At 42.3% G+C, this 17,979-nt stretch overlaps 1 protein-coding gene across 4 annotated transcripts in view; it reads right to left on the minus strand.

The window, feature by feature from the left end:
- Window positions 1-1,519: 1,519 nt before the first annotated feature.
- slc16a4 (solute carrier family 16 member 4) overlaps window positions 1,520-17,979 on the minus strand; it is a 93,654-nt gene continuing 77,194 nt past the window's right edge. For all 4 annotated transcript variants that reach the window (XM_073030521.1, XM_073030523.1, XM_073030520.1 and 1 more), the window contains exons 8-10: window positions 8,959-9,170; window positions 7,483-7,576; window positions 1,520-2,092 (exon numbers count right to left, since the gene is read on the minus strand). In XM_073030521.1, the coding sequence (XP_072886622.1) occupies window positions 1,839-2,092; window positions 7,483-7,576; window positions 8,959-9,170 (560 nt within the window). In that variant the 3' untranslated portion in view covers window positions 1,520-1,838. The remainder of the gene's footprint in view (window positions 2,093-7,482; window positions 7,577-8,958; window positions 9,171-17,979) is intronic.

The following is a 17,979-nucleotide window of genomic DNA, read 5'->3' on the forward strand; positions in this document are numbered from 1 at the left end:
CTAAGGGGAGGGGGGAGGGTCAACATTATTTTTCTTACTATTTTATTATCACATTTATTCCTTGTAATTTCTAAAATTTAATAAATAAATTTAAAAAAAAAACAATCAGGATGGTCGTTTTCATCTTTGGCACAGAGAACTCGACGCCCATTTTTTCCGAAAACTAGCTGAAATGTGGACTCATCTGACCACAGCACACAGTTCCACAGTCTTTCGGTCCATCTGAGATGAGCTCGGGCCCAGAGAACTCGCTGGCGTTTCTGCATAGAGTTGATGTATGGCTTCCTCCTTGCATAATACAGTTTCAAGTTGCATTTCTGGATGCAGCGACGGACTGTGTTAAGTGACAATGGATTTCCGAAGCACTCCCGAGCCCAGGTGGCTATAATTGTCACAGTAGCATGACGGTTTCTTAGGCAGTGCCGCCTGAGGGCTCGAAGATCATGCGCATTCAACAGTGGTTTCCGACCTTGCCCTTTACGCACTGAGATGTCTCTGAATTCTCTGAATCTTTTCACAATATTATGTACTGTAGATGTTGAAAGACCTAAATTCTCTGCAATCTCGCGTTGGGAAATGTTCCTTTTGAACTGCCTAACAATTCTCTCACGAATTTTGGCACAAAGGGGTGAGCCATGACCTATCCTTGCTTGCAAAGACTGAGCCTTTGATGGATGCTACTTTTATACCCAGTCATGATACCTCATCTGCTACCAATTAGCCTGCTTAATGTGGAGTCTTCCAAACCGGTGTTACTTGAATATTCTGTGCACTTTTCAATCTTATTTTAACTCTGTCCCAACTTTTGTTGAGTGTGTTGCAGCCATCAAATTCTAAATTTGTGTATATTTACAAAATACAATTAAGTTGGTCAGTAAAACTATTGAAAATCTTTTCTTTGTACTTTTGTCAGTTAGATAAGGGTTTACGTGAATTAACATACCACAGATTTTTGTTTTTATTGCATTTTGGAAAATATCCCAACTTTTCTGGAAATAGGGTTTGTACTAAAAGCTGCCAGTATTCATCAATAAAATGAATTGTAGGGTGGGTAGTAAGGGCTATGAACATTAAGTTTAAAGTAATCAATCATAAAATGGATAAGTCCCAAGAAAGAGTCTATTAATCGTTAAAATAATGGTTTTGTGTTTTGGATGAAAATGAGGAAGGCTGGCTCAAGGGCAAATGAAGTGACTTTGAGTTTGATAAGATTTTGAACCCATAGTACCTTATGTAAATTTGGGTGTTACTATGTGTCGGGCATTAGTTTCACCCGCTGCACCATTTGAAATGTGTTAAAAGAAGTTAGGTTGCCATGCTAGGACAATAGACAGTATGGCATCTCTGTGCAAAATGGCTCAATTCAGTCTGGCAGAACCAGAATACAAAAGTGACTATAGTTTAGCATTGCTGTACTTCTTCCAAATGAGGCTGTCCGGTGATGATAAATATGAAAAATGAATTGTGTTGTTGCTATTGATGAAAGCTTTCTATGATGGATTAAAGTGCATTGACAGTGTGAATGGTTAGATATTTTACTTTGTTTCAAATCCAGGGACTATCTCAATTTCACATGGATGAGAAGTGCAAATCACTGAAGAATTTTCTTGTTTTTTTTTAATCTGGCATTTTCCTACCTCACGATGACCCCCCCAAAAAATTCACAGCTTATAATTTTTTCCCCAATGAATTGTATCAAAAACAATACTTTGATGCACAGTTACTGTTGCTGCACAATCTTCTTGGAGCCCTAGGTTCTTGAATTTGCAACTTCAGATGAGATTTCACCACTGCAGTGTATTAAATATATTCAAGTTCCTCGTTGGACAAAGTTTTATTTACACAGAGCTGTTATGTTCCAGCTTCCCAGTTCTCACATCAGACGGAACAACAATTTGTCCATTTTGGCGTTCTGCTATACAGGCTACATTAGCTATGGTTTCAGTCTTCACTGTCTGAGTCTCTGCTTGTTTCTTCGCCTTGTATCTACGTGCTGTGGGCTCCAGGAACAGAGGAATGGCAGACAAAATGTAGCAAATGCCCGCCAGATAAAAGGAACAGTCATATGTCCGTGTGTAGTCATACAGCCAGCCTGGAAAAATTTATGAGAGATAATCAGTTAGACAATTAAACAATCCCTGTCTGTTTAAAATCTTCCATGACACTTCCCATCAAGTCGATGTTTCTTTCTGCCTCATCTAAACCAACATTCTGCTGAGGGTCTTAACACTACTAATTCTTTTCTTTCAATCCTGTATTCAAAATCCACCCAACAGAACTTGTAACTAATATGCATCCCACTCAAGGAAAAACGTTGAAGTCCCAGAGAACATGGATGCCGAATTCACCAGTTTAGGAACTATTGCAAAATACTTTGTAGACTAGAATCCCAATACATGATAAGGCGTTTAATAAATGGGAAATTTCTTTTGAATAGAAACAACTATTTTTGGGAGCATCAACTTGACATTGTCACAAAGTGCACAAAAATTTGGGAAAGATGTACTTGATAGGCAGATGGTTATTGGAGCTATGACCGAATAGGTACGGAGAGCAGATAAAATGGAACCTCCTCACGTAAAAGTGAATTGATGCACAGCTTGGTGGTGGGATGGAGGAATCAAAGTTATGACTGGTCCAACCCACCTCAGTGCTCTGTGATAAAAGAGTTGTGAGTGTTTGAATGAACTATTGAGAATGAGACACTAGAGGGCAGATGTGATGAATGAGCAATACTCCCTCAAATCCTCTTCTTCTAACCCAGGGATTTCCCAACCTCTTTTATGCTGTGGACCCCTACCATTAAGTGTGGACTCCTACCATTAAGTGTGGACTCCAGGTTGGGAAACCCCTATCCTAACTCCATGTTTGCAAGCTCCTGGCTTAAAATGCTCTAGCATTAATTCTTACTCATCACTCTTATTAGAACAAAAAGCAACTTTCATTTACTGAAATACTCTGTGATAAAACTATACATGTGTCTTTTCATCAATAGTAAAACCAAGATTCCAGTCCAAGCAGTGATCTAATTTCTCACCCATCCTTATGCACAACGTAAGAAGTTTTAATTTGGATGCTAGGACAAGGAAGGAGTTATTATTGCCTCCACACCTCTCGTTCTTTTAGGTTAGCAGAAATTTCTTAAGGCTAAAATAAAAATAGAAAATGGTGGAACTACTTAGCAGGTCAGGCATCATATGTGGAGTGGGGCAACTGGAGCATGCAGAGGGAGCCCATGTGTTCATGAGGAGAACATACAGACTCCTTACAGATAGTGGCAAAATTCAACCTGGGCAATATTGAACTCTTCCTGTTCTACATTGATGACTGCATTGGTACTGCTTCATGCACCCACGCTTCAATTTCATCAACTTTGCTTTCAACTTCTACCCTGCCCTTAAATTCACTGATTCCATGTCTGACACCTCCCAATCCCTCTGTCTGCATCTCTGGAAACAAACTGCCCACTGACCTTTTATAAACCTACTGCTTCCCACGGTTATCTGACTATACCCCTTGCCAGCCTGTCTCTTGTGAAAATGCTTTTTCCTTTACTCAATTCTTTTGTCTCTGCTGCATCTGTTACCATGACACAGCTTTCCTTCCAGGATATCAGAGATGTCCTCCTTCAAAGGACAGAGTCTCCCTTTCTCCACCATTGATGTTGCCCTCACTTACATTTTCATCATTTCCCAAACATCCGTGCTCCTCCATCTTCCCACCACCTTAACAGTGATAGAGGTCCTCTTGTCCTTACCTACCCTTGTTTCCATGAGCCTCCACATCCAACGCATATTCTCTGCAACTTCTGTCATCTCCAAGGGATCCTGCCACCAAACGTATCTTTACCTCCCCCCGGCTGGGATTGCTCCCTCCATAATTCCCTTTTCCCCACTAATCTCTTCTGGCACTTATCTCTGCAAGTGGCCAAAATGCTATACCTGCCCATTCAGAGTCCTACCCACTTGACTTCACCTATCACTTCTAGATAGCCTCCATCCCCTTCCCCTTCCCCCCCCCCCCCCCAAACTTCTTATTTTGGTATCTTCCCCCTTCCTTTCCCATCCTGAAGTATGTTCTTGGCCCGAAACATCGACTATTTATTCAATTCCATAGATGCTGTCTGACCTGCCAAGTTCCACCAGCATTTTGTGTGTGATGCAGTACATTAAATATCCATTTCTCTTAGTATTTTGTAGTCTCTCATGGTTCTGTGAACTAGAGGAATACCTGGCCTGTGGGTTCTTTACTGTTTAGTTTCTTCTCCTATTTATGTTAGACTGTATCTATGTAATAAAAGAGCTATCTCTGGTCATCATGAAGGGTCAGAACCTGAAACATCGACTGTCCATTTCCCTCTTTCGGTGCTGCCCGACCTTGTTCCTCCAATATATTTGTATGTTGCTCCAGATTTCTGACACCTACCGTCTTTTGTCTCTATATGTTGTCATTGTCTCGTTGGTCCTGACATATCTTGAGTTGGACTCTTGTGGAACTGTGTGACCATGTGTTTGACATTACACTTATGCTCATTAAGTTTTGGATCCATAGATAATTTATTTCACTTGAGTAATTTATGATTATTTGAATATCAGATGATCGTAAAGCTGTTTTGCTTTAAGCCCTGGGATACCACTGACAGTGGTAAATACTACTTTCACAAAGAGTACAATGTTTTACGGAAAATTGCAGCTGCTGATGGGTCTCTGAGCATGGGAAAATTTTACATGAGACAACACAAATTCATTACATGGGTTGTCAGGGCCCTTGTGGAAGGAAAAATACATAGCCCTGTGGAAATGAAGCATTGTGCAGTTTGGATTTTCAGGGTGGACAAAACTGCTGACAGGAAGAAGTCTGCCTGAGGTAAGGATTGAAATGGAGCTTGTGTACTTGTAGGCCTGAATTCACTAAGTGGTGAAAGGCTGGGAGTAGATTGTGTCTTGATGATTCTTCAACCAAGAATTCAAAAGCCCAATTCTCATCTCTAATAGCTTTTATTACTAATGGACAATCAAAATTATCACCTAAAATAATAGTAGAAAATACTTTATACATTAATCTTTAACTCAGAGCCATCAGGGTTTTTTTTTTGTTTGGAGTAAAAGTGTTGGGCAGCTGATGGTTTATTTATTTAGAGATGGCGCGTTATAGGCCTTTCCGGCCCAGTAAGACATGCCACCCAGCAACCCACAAATCTAATACTCACCGAATCACAGGGGTATTTACAATGATCAATTAACCTACTACTACATCTTTGGACTGTGTGAGGAAAACTGAAGCACCCAGAAGAAACCCATGTGTTCACAGGGCGAATGTACAAACCGCCTACAGTTGGTGCCAGAATTGAACTCTGAACTCTGACCCCCTGAGCTGTAATGGCGTCATAGCTGTAATGCTATGCTACCATTATGAACGAACAGAAAGAACTTTATTATTGCTGATGACTACAAATAGATTGAGTCGCAGAACAAATAGGGCTTCTGCCTCACAGTTCCAGAGACCAGAGTTCAATCCTGACCACGGGTAGTATTTGTGTGGGAGTCTGCCTGTTCTCCCTGCATTTGCACAATCAGAGGTTCCCAACCCTTTTTATGCCGTGGACCACTACCATTAAGCAAGGGGTCCGTGGACCCCAGGTTGGGAACCCTAGCTGCCCTAGTTTTCTCTCACATCCCAAAGTTTTGCAGTTTAGTAGGCTAATTGTCTGCTGTAAAATCACCCCTAGTGTTTATTTAAGTGGCAGAATTTGACAGGAGTTGATGAAATTATTTTAAAAATAAAGTAAGATTAATACAGACAGTGTATGGTCGGGACTTGTTAGCTGACATAGGCTGAAAGTGCTGTTCCTGTACTGTATAATTTTAATCAATTGCAACAGCGTTTTGATAGTTCAGCTTTCTGTACCTGCCTCAGTCACTTCTATAATGAAAGAATCACCCCCGTTTGTCCATTTGAGTTGTTTTACCACTTAATGTGTGCAGGTCTGTTATGTTGCCATGTCTCCTTGCTCCAGCAACATTACATGCTGAATTCCGAGCAGCTTTAGGGTTCTGTGTTGAAGAAAATCTGACAGCACACTTGCTCTGACAACATTGCAGTTACCCTGAGAAGCATCTCTGACTATCATATTTTATCATCTCACACATACAAAGAGCAGTTCTTTGGATACCTAAACATAAACAAAAACCTGTCTTCTTTTTGTAATGTTGCCCAGCACTGGACAACGGTAAAGAAGGAAAGGTATTACCAGAAGTGAGCTGATTTAAACTAATGACTCTGGCTTTAAGAATGAGGTGACACAAAATAGTGCCAATAAAATCAAACTTTTAACTTCAAAAGAGTGAAACCTATTAAATCAAATAAACATGCAGTACTCTGTTTCTTCTCTCTCTATCACAATATATTAAGTTGTCTGCAGTGATGTTTAATCTTCCCCCTGCACCACCTTATTTCACATAAAGTTTGCATTATTTTTGCTGATCAGTGAGTTGACATGCTTATTGTGCACCATTCACATGCTACTCTACTGCCACGATGAGGCCAAATTCAGGAGCATTTTCTGTCTGGGTAGCCTCCAACCTGATGATGTCATTCATGAACATCAATTTATCCAACTTCTCCGCCTCATCACTTTTTCCATCCCCCACTTGGGTTCCCCTCAGCCCTTCTCCTCCTCAGCTGCCCACTGCCTCCCGCTGTTGCCCCTCTTCACTTTCTTCCATACTCCACTGTCCTATCGGATTCCTACTTTTTCAGCCCTTTACCTCTTCCACCTGTCACCTTCCAGCCTCTTATTTCATACCCCCTCAGCTGGTGTCACCTACCAGCTTGTACTCCTTTCCCTCATCCACCTCATTCTGACTTTCTCCCCCTTATCAGTACTGATGAAGAATATCGGCCTGAAATGTCGACTGTTTATTTCCCTCCACAGATGCTCCCTGAACTGTTGACTTCCTCCGGCATTTTATGTATGTTCTAAAGATTTCCAACATCTGCAGAATCTCTTGTGATTATGACATGCAAGACTGAGTTTTCTGCGTAATTTTTGATATAGACAGTAATGACTCTCCACACCTATCACTGAACAATGCTTTCCTGGTATTTTGAAGATAATTGGGTGTTCAACGAAATCCAAAGAGATGTCATGGTGTTTTCTAATTTGACAGGGAGGCATTATTGAAATGTTAGCAGAAACGGAACCTGCTAATTAAAATCTGCTACTTTGGTTATTTTTTTACTGTCATCCAGCAATTCTGCAAAAGGAGAATGTTCTGTTTTTTTGTAGATCACTTATCGGGGGAAACAAAGATGGCAGCATAAAATTTTGTACTTGCAGGGCCTGATTGCAGAGGAACATTATGCTCTTGAGAAACATTGTAGATAGTTGACCTAAAGAAATATTGACTGAGGAGAAAAATTTGCATTTGAAGAACATTGAGTGTAGGGGAAGCACTGGAAAGACGTTGTGCAAGCCTTTACCTGCTGCTGGAGGTCCAGTCAGACAGCCAATCCCGGCAAAAAACATTGAAAAACCCAACGAGATTCTCACTTTAGTCACTCCAACTAGATCAACCTGTGCAACATAAAGAAGCGAAGAAATCAAATCAGTATATTTGGATTCATTTGTGCATTTCTATCATGGCATCAAAAACCTGAACTAGCATCGGCAGCAGTGCATTCTCCCATTAGAAGATGTTCATTCAGAAGCACCTGCAACTTTCCTGTAACTGACTATATACAAATGAAGATACAGTACTGTGCAAAGGTCTTATGCTCATATTTATAGATAGGGTGCTTAAGACTTTTGTACAGTGCTGTATATAGGTTAAAATAAGAAGATGGTTGGGAAACAGAAATAAGAGTACTCATCTTTGTATTAGCTCAGTAGTATTAAGTGTTATTTGATAACTGGAAAGACATATTTATCTGAGATTAAAAACTTTAACCAAGAATTTAATTCCCCACATTGGCTTTGTTTCCAACAGTCAAATTATGAACAATTTTGGGCAGAATTTCAAGAATCAAGTTTCAGCTTTTATGCTGCATGTGGAAAATAATTCCTTGAAATTTCCCTATGCCGTTTTGCCTGACCTTACTACTCCTGTGCTGACGCAGAAACAGTTTATGATGACAGCTCTCAAATATATTTTTCATGGGGCTATTGCTCATCACAGATCTTCAGACCATTTGATCAAGAGGTACCGTAATCAAAGCAGCCCTTGCTAGATTTGGTGCTAACACATGGCTCGGTTGAAAGCATGCTTGCCTTTGAGTTACAAGGCTTTCATTTAATTCTCATTGTAGGGACCTGATCTCAAAAATATAGCTGGCACTCCAGTGCTGTAAAAAGGGAGTACTGGGACTGCTATCCTGCACGTGGGATGCAATGTAGCTGAGAAATTTTTTAAATATTAGAGGTTCTCTGGCTCCTGGTCACACTTTCTCATAAGGTTGCAGAATATTCAACGATGCTACTTTGCAAAGTAGGACGTAACTGCTGGTTGTGAGACCAGGAATGCATACATTGGCTGCTTTGTCTTCTGTGTTACACTTTAGTACATACGGGCATGTAGTAATAAACCAGTGGCTGTAATGCAGTCTGATATGGTGTAAAAAGAACTATGAAAATGCAAGTCTTTAATTGCCATGAATAAGGCCTTGCCAATGAGTCATGGGGAGGTGGGGTTAAAAAAGACTGGGTAAAGTACAGACTTGGGTCTGGAAGATAAAGATTTGGATAAAGGGAGGAATTGGAAGAGGAGATGTCTGATTTTATTTTTCTTCTCTCTACGTTATATTTCTTATCATCTGATTGGCTAAGTCAAGTCATAATAAAAATCAAGGCCTCAAAGATTTGACCAAGCAGAACATCATTCATTATTCCAGCAAACTGCCCTTCACCCTATAAATTTTCTGGCATTTTGCACACATAACAAAGAGAATCTGTTGATTTACCAGGACTGGGAGAAGCAGGGCCATGTATCCACCACAGAACACAGCAAAAAACACGACATAAACCATCAGCTGGGCATAGGTTGTCGCCATTGGAGCCAACAAGTTGGAAAGGCCACAGAGGAGGAGATAAGCTTTGTGATAATGGAACTTGTTGGTGTAGTTTTGGTCAGCTATCCATCCTGATGCAAGCTGCGCCACAGTCTCGGTTATGCCTGAAATCACAGAGTCACAGCAGCACTCTTAATACAATGCCAGCAACAAGCATTTATGTAGTACTGTGAATACCACAAGACATCTCAAGGTGCCTCCTTGTTCCTTTAGTAGACAGTAAACCAAAGGTTTCAAGGGACAGAATGAGTAAATTTCATGGTAAAACAAAACACCAGGGACAGGAGATTTTCAGATGCTGGAAATCTTGAGTAACACACACAAAGTACCGGAGAAACACAGTGGCTCGGGCAGCATTTACGGAAGGTAGAGAATGATAGATGTTTTGCACCAAGAACCTTCAATGGCTCTGGAGAGGAAGAGGACAGTAACCAGAATAACATACGGCTGGGAGGGAGATGAGTACGAACTGGCAGGTGATCGATGAATCCAATTGAGGGGGTAGGTAGTTGGGGGAGGGAATGAAAGGGAATAATGTGAGAAGCTTGGAGGTGGAAGATGTAAAGGGCTGAAAAAAGAATCTGACGAGAGAGAACAGTAGCCCATGGAATAAAAGGAAGGAGGTAGTTTACAGGAAGAAGGTAGTTTACCAGGAGGAGGTATGGGCAAGTCATGAGGGCAAGGGAAGAGAAGGGGTGAGACGGTCACCAGATTGAGGGGAAAGAGAAGATGATTACTGGAAGATAGAAAAATCACTGTTTATGCTGTTAGGTTGGAGACTACCAAGACAAAATATGAGATGTTGATCCTTTAACTTACAGCCACGTCATGGCTGTAGAGGAGGTTGTGGACAAACATGTCCATGTGGGAATGAAAAGTGGAATTAAAATGGGGGACAACCAGGGGATTCTGGCCATTACGACGGATAGAACGAAGTTTCTCGACGAAGTAGTCCCTCCAATCTGCATCAGGTCTTACCAATGCAGAAGAGACTGCATCAGGAACATCTATGTAATGGTTGACCTTGACAGACACACAAGTAGAGTGCTGCCACACTTGGAAGGACATTTTAGGGCCCTAAATAATGATGATGGAGGTGGTGTAGGGACATGGTTGCAGGGATAAGTGCCAAGAATGAGATTGGTAGGGAGGGATGAATGGACAAGGCAGTCAAGGAGAATCTGATCCTTGTGTAAAGCAGAGGGGGGTGTGGGGCAGGGGAGATATACCTGGAGGTGGGATCCCTTTGGAGATGGTGGATGTTGTGGAGTCTTGAGCTGGTAGGTGAGAACAAGGACCTATCCCTGTTACCAGGCGGGAAATAGAGGAGATACAGAAAAGGACACCATCGATAGTGGTGGAAGAAAATGCTGTTTTCAGGAAAGGGAGGACACATTGAATATCCTGGCATGAAAAGCCTCATTCTAAGAACAGATGTGACAAAGGCAGAGGAACGGAGAGAAGGGAAAAACGTTTTGGCAGAGGAATTGTTTGGGGGCCCAGATCACGCCTGCCTTTTCTTCGGCTACATGGAAAAGTCTATGTTTCAAGCTCGCATTGGTAACGGTCCCCAACTTTTTCTCCGCATTGATGATGGCATTTCTGCTGCTTCCTGCACCTGTTCAATTTAGTCAACTTTTCCTCCCATTTTTACCGTGCCCTCAAATTTACTTGGTCTATCCCTGATATTTCTCTCCCCTTTCTTGATCTCTCTGTCTCCATCTCCAGAGACAGATTAGTGACCAACAGTTTTTTCACTGCCTTCCACAGTTACCTTGACTGTACCTCTTCTCAGTCTGACACTTGTAAAATTGCTATTGCCTTTGCTCAGTTCCTCAATCTTTGCTGCATCTGTTCTCAGCATAAAACCTTCTGTAGCAGAGCATCCAATATGTCCTTGTTTTTCAGAAAATGGGGTTTCCCTTCCCGTTTTTTTATTGATCCACTGTTGATCTAGCCTTCACCCATATTTCCACCATTTCCCACACATCTGTTCCTACTCTAAACACACTTGGCAACATTAAAATAATAAAATTCCTTTTGTTCTCTCCTGTTACTCCATGACCCACCGCATCCAACAGATCATTGAAATTCTCCAAAACTTCTGCCATCTGCATTGGGATACCATCACTAGGTGTATTTTTTTTCTTATCTTCTCCCCGCTCCCCCCATGTCTCTCAACTTTCTGCAGGGATTGCTCTCTCCACAATTCCATTGACAATGTCTGCCTCCCCACCAATGTCAGTCCTGGCACTTCTCCATGAGACATAAGAGCAGAATTAGGCCATGTGGCCCACTAAGACATGTTCTGCAATTTCATCATGGCTGATGCATTTAACACTCAACCTCATTCTCCAATCTTCTCCCCATAACCTTTCACACCCTAACTAATCGAGAACCTTAAATACACCTAATGACTTGGCCTCCACGGCCATCCGAAGGCAACAAATTCCATACAACTCCTCATAATCTGTCTTGGCTGTCTCCAAGTTGACAGCATGAACATCAATTTCTCTAACTTCCTGTAATTTCTCCTCCCTTCTGCCTTCTCTCTTTTTCCATTCCCCATTCTGGTTCCCCTCTCACCCCTTCTCCCCATCTCCCCTCTCTAGTTCTCCAACTTCTTCCATTTCTTTCCCCATGTCTACTGTCCTCTCATATCAGATCCCTTCCTTTTTTAACCCTTTACCTCTTCCACCTATTAACACCTCCCAGCTTCTCACATCATTTCCCCCTCCTCCCATACACCTACCTTTCCCCTCACCTGGACTTAGCTATCACCTGCAGTTTGTGCCCCCCCCCCCCGCCACCTTCTTATTCTGGGCTCTGGCCCCTTCATGAATTATCTTGGTGAACAGTTTCGGTCCAACATGACTGTTCATTTTCCTCCATGGATGCTGCCTCCAGCATTTTGTATGTCCAAAAAAAAACTTAGATCTAAATTCTATCAAAAAGGAGAGAAATATTTAGGGCATTGAAGGCATAATTTTGGTTTGTTTTCTTCATAACTCACCATCGCAGTTTCTCACTGGGATGCAACTTCCCTGCAATTTGGTACCTTGGCTGTACCACAGAGAGTGGCTCTGTCACTTTGAATTCCCTCACCACACAACAATAATGGGATGGCTGTGTGAGGGCTGAACCAAGGTGATGGTCAGGAATATAGAGCAAGAGAGTTTAGATGTGGAACAATGTAAGGGGACAAGGGAGATGAAATAAATTCAAATATATACAAAAGAAGCAATGGAAATCTAACTTAAAGGACATCTCAAGGCAATTGACCCCTTTGAGCCTGCTCCATCATTTATTAGATCATACCCAATTTGTATCTCACCTTTATTTACCTGTGAGTTCTATATCTTTTGATACACTCAGGATCAGAAAAAAATAAAAATAACTGCATTTATAGAATGTCCTTCATGATCCCTGTACATCACAAAGTACTTTACAGCCAGCCAGTCGCAATAAATTTGAAATGTAGATACTGTACCTATTTATAACAAGCTATCCCAAACAGCAGTGATTTTGAGGAAAGGGGAAGGAAGTTAATGAGAGAGGAGGAGGTGGAAGAGGAAGGGGAGAGGTCTAAACTTTGGGGGGAGGGAAGAGGGAGAGGAAAAGGGAAGGAGAAGGGAGGAGGTAGGGGCAGTGGGAGTAAGTGGCTGAAGATGGGTGAGTAAAAGGAGTGAGGAAGAAGAGCAAGAGGGTGAAAGGAGGAAGCAGGAGGGTAGGAAAAGAGGTAGAGGATGGTGGGGAGGAGAGGGGTTGTGAGGAAGAAGAAAGTGGGAAAGAAGGGGAAGGAGGAGATGAATGGTGGATGAGGTAGGGTGTCATTCATGTGACATGAAGTTGAGTGGATAGGAACTGATGAAGAGGGTGATGAGGGGTGAAGAGGAAACGAATGGGAAAAGAGTGGGGAACACCAGAGAATGGGAAAATAAATAATAGTAAATCAGGGAAAACTTGTATGTGATCTGGATTTAGGAATAAGCCTTTGAGTAAGTCAGTGCCTGTGATTTTGGCATCAGGACAAAGGTTAGTGAGTTCTTTTGGCTGGAGCAGCAAACAGATACACGCGCTAAGAATAAAAGTATTTCAGCTATGGATCGAATACTAACAGGAACAGAGAGCTATGAGGGGATCAGCTATCCTTGGAAAAATACAGAGATGATGGAGGAGGATGTGCCAAAGGGTCAGTAAACAGAACACTCCCCACCATCCCCCCCCCCCAGAATGTGAATGACCCATACTAATCAGCAGGATCCCATAGGTTATACTGACCTGTTGGATCTCAGCCATTGGTAAATGAGGCATTTTGATTTGTCTATCTCATCATCCTCAGAACTTCCAGTAAATTCTCTTTAACCTAATTCTATGGTATAAAACTTTAACATCCATAGTCTCTTATAATTACTTAACCCTTGGTGCACAGATATCATTCTGGTAAATCCATTGTCGACTCTCTGTTAAGTCAACATATCCTATGATACCCAAGGATGTGCAAACTGAGTAACAACCTCATTGAAGACAGATGTTCTATCAAGGAAAACAGGTGAATGACTGCGGGGAGGATTTCTGATGAATTTTATGTTTGAGTTCAAATACCTCTGATTATAAATTCCAGGCACCGTATCTTATTTTGCTCAGCCTTTTTGCTTAGGAGAGCTCCTCATCCCTGGAATGAATTTGGCAAAGTTTTACAGGCATGTCCAATTAGCTGCTCATGGCTGGTTTCCACAAGAGGCCGATAATCAGAGAAGCCACTAAGACACAGAAATCATTAATAATGCATAGATTGCCCCATGGTTTGCCTTCTGTTCAAGGCTGTGGGTTGAAGACTCACCTTATTATTTCAGCATATAATCCAGATCAGAACTCCCGCTGGAATACCGAGGGACCACTGCACTGTCGAAGGGGCAGAAAGAGGAAGTGCTGTACTGCCCGCCGGTCAGTACTTAAGGGCTGCTGCACTAAAAAAGGTGCCGTCTTTTGGAGGAGACATTAAAGCGAGGCCCTGTCAGCCCTCAGAAGTGTTGGTATAAGATCCCATGGCACTATCCTGAAGATGAATGGGGGAGTTTTCTTCAGTGTCCTTACTGAAACAACACTACCAAAAACAGATCAACTGGTCAGTCATCTGCTTGTGGGATCTTTCTGTGCACAGAAAATGTTCTCGTACAACAGTTTGGTGCTAAGTGATTTACTTTATGCAACACACTTGCTGAGGACATGTTGCAAGGGTTTCTTTTTCGAATAAGGAAAAAGAAAATTTATTTACAAATGCATTTCACAACCTCCAAATGTTCTGAAATGCATCCCAACAATCATTTTGTGGCTTTGTGTCTCCAGGCATTTGATAAAACACAGAAAAAGTTCAAAAAAAAATCTAGCCTTGAGCTGGTTTGAATACAGCTCCCTTGCACTACCATTCACTGGAATATAGAATTGCTATCCTTCCAGAGAACTTGGCAAGGAATTCCAATGGGCAGTGTCCAACTGTTAATATGGAGACGCAGCAGGTGTCAGCAATGAATGTTGCTCCGAAAACATCCTGCTTGCTGCAGGAAAGAGCGTGGGGAAGTGGCAGAGGATTGCTGTAGAAAAAAAATGTGCGATTACTGCACCACTGTTGAAATGTCATTGTCATAAGTTTTCATTCCTAACTACAAATCTCCCAACTTTACTGGAGGAGAGGTGAAGACACAACAGAAATCACACCACCAGTATTGTCCCCATCTTCTATCCCAACCCAAGATAACCTACTGTGGTGAACTACATATACCTGTCTGGACACGCCCCCCCCCCCCCCCGCTGACTGTTCCTGTGGCTCCTCCCACAGACCCCGGTATAAAGCCACAGACCCTTCCTCAGTCTCCAGGATGTCGTGTGATGGTCACTTGCTGCTTGTGCTTTCTTCCAGCCAATAAAAGCCTACCTTAACCCACGTCTCAGAGTTCTTGATGGTGCATCACCTACACTTCCTGAGAGTCAAGACAGGTTTGGCATTTTGTATAGTGCTGTAGCAACCAGACTACAAAACCTGACGTGAATTGTTCAGTGTCTGTCTCACAGTAAGTCCCCAAATAATATTCAACAGGTTAAGCTGTATGGTCGAAAGAGAAACGTTCTTAAAGTTTTAGGTCTTTGACTAGAAAAGAAAGAAATATATTTAGTTTTCAGTGGAAGAGAAAGGGGGTGAGGGACGGTTAGAACAAAGGGAACACTTCTGATAGCGCGAGACCAAATGAGTTAATGTGGCAGCTGCTTCTTTATCTGTGTTATGTGTTATCAACAGCAAAGATGTGGCACATAAAGAGAACAACTTTCTATTTGTCTCTATCAGAACTGCCATTTCTGTCTTTCACCTGTCTGTGGTTTTGACTCAGTTTTTCTCCCTCCATTACATACAGTCTGGACTTGCCCAATGACTCTGTTGTAGCAGCCCATCATGCAGACAACGAAATATAATCTGATTCTGACTGCCACATTGACATATTTGGTCTCACTTGACCAGAGATATTCTCTCTGTTTGACCCATTCCTCCTCAACCTTTTCTGCTACTAAGAACTAACTTGTTTTCTCTCTGTCCAGTTCTGATGAAAGGTCTCGGATTTCTAACATTGAAGAAGATTCCCTCTCCACGTTAGCTCTCGGACCAAATATTTCCAGCATCCTCTACATTTTTTTTCACATTTCCAGCATCTGAAGTTGTTAATGTTTCCTTTCTGTCTCAATATAACCTAAAATAATCCTAGACTGACCCAGGTTGTCTCACCACAGCCTGAATTAGTTTCCCTAACTAGGTTTAGTCTTGCCATTGCCTGGGTAGAACAGTCTCACTGTGGTCTGGGATGGTCTCGATATGGCTTGGGAAACATTCACCTTTAGTCTCACTGTGACTTGTGCTAATCTCACCGAGTCCCTTATGTCAGTCTCACCCTGATTTGTGTTAGTTGGTCTCACCAAAACCAGCATTTGCCTCTGAACGACCTGTCTTAGTCTCGCCGTGATCAGGGTTAATTTCACGCTGACCTGCCCGACAGACTACCCTCATGGCCTGGGTTGCTTGGAGTGTGGTCTAAGTTAGTCTGAGACCTCCAGTACCTCCCAGGTTCCTCTCAGATTCAAAGCACGGCCCAAGTCACTGTTAGAAAACTCTGTCCTGCACAGCACCAATTCAAAAATGAACTACAGTTAACAAAACTAAGTAAGTTTGACACTTCAGGAGTTCAGAACAGCTAAGATGAATAGTCATAGAGCCTCCAGTGTTGAATGGATTCAATTATAGAATCCTAGATTGACCAAAGAGACACAGGGAGAGAAATGCAGAAATCAGCAGAGCAAGCTTTCATTTTGCTAGGCAACCAGGGAAACGCAGACTGAGAGGCAAGGCCAGAAAAATGAATGGTTCCTTTTACCAAAAAAGGGTCTTAAGCAATCAGCTTCAAGCCTGGACAGATTTCACACAGCAAGAAATTCAGGCAAAAACATGCAAGGGAACAGAAGGACCATTGTGAAAGCAGGATTGGGCCAGTTCCTTGTGCTGATACTTTAGGTTATGTGTAACACGAAATGATCCTACTTAGCTCTAACCCTCTCTATCCACTTGGTCACCGAGCCAGAGTCTGCTGAAATCCTGACCTGTGCTGTGTTGCCATGTGACTGCTGTTGCTCTCCGGTGAGAGGGCGGACTGTCGATACTTGCACAAAGTGACCTCTTTTCATTCAACTCACGTAAGATAGCAACTGGATTTGAATTTAAGTAATCACAATCCTCCTCAGACCGAGTGCACTGGCATGCCCTGGGACCCATCTCATTAACGGTTCACGTGAAATAAAAAAATCAGACTCCGAAGTCTCTGTCAGATATGGAACTGTAAAGGTATTGATCTGGGAATGGATTATTGCAGCCTGTGGGTACAAAGGGCGCTAGATAATACACCTCATAATCTTGGGAAACTGCATGTAGTTGTGATTCAGTGTACTCCATTATTTAATGATAGGGTCACAAAGGGCAAAGCGGAGTTAGCAAGTTGGCACAATATATAGATTAACGTGATCTGTGTGCTTTAACAGATCTTTGTGGGGGATAGATCTGTATACAACAGGCCGAAGCATCACAGTGTATTCTTAGTGACTAATCCAGCCCCAGGTGAACTCCAGCTCGTCTTGAAGAAAGGTTTCTGCAGCCTCCTCCGCAGAGTCTTAACACACTTCTCACCTCAACACTTTTAAGAAGGTTGTCACTACTCTGTGCCGAATGACACTTGGGGTTTTCATTTGTAACCTACCTGAGACACAACTGTGAACTCTCTTTGTGCACGTCCATGGATTATTTTATTCAGAGGACTATGAAGATTTAATTGTGCACAACTGATTTGGAACTATGCACCTCCAGTGTACCAAACTGCAGTAATCTTGGCCACCACGTTTTGCATCATCAGAATACAAGGACGGCACTTTAGAACGGGGATGAGGAGGAATTTCTTTAGCCCGAGGATGGTGAATCTGTGGGATTCATGACCATGTCATTTACTGTATTTAAATTGGAGGTTGATAGGTTCTTGATTAGTAATGGCATCAAAGATTATGGGGAGAAGGCAGGAAAATGAGGTTAAGAGGGATATTACAAAGGCCATGATGGAATGGCAGAGCAAACCCGATGGGCCGAATAGTCTAATTCTGCTCCTGTATCGTGTTTTGAACTCTTGAGGGTGGGCGGGCCTCACAGACAGTCGGGTGCTACATCAGGAAAAACAGAAGCTCAGCCCAAACCAGCCAAACCTGTCAGAATGGGCAACCTGCCTGCCAGGAGAATGGCACTGAATGAGGAGTTGTGCTTCCACAATAAGTACTGCTGCTTCAGCACCACTATCCTGGGTGTCCCAATAAAACTTCCCTTCACAGGAATTC

The sequence above is a fragment of the Hemitrygon akajei genome, chromosome 27 (genome assembly GCF_048418815.1).
Source record: "Hemitrygon akajei chromosome 27, sHemAka1.3, whole genome shotgun sequence".
Lineage (NCBI taxonomy): Eukaryota > Metazoa > Chordata > Chondrichthyes > Myliobatiformes > Dasyatidae > Hemitrygon > Hemitrygon akajei.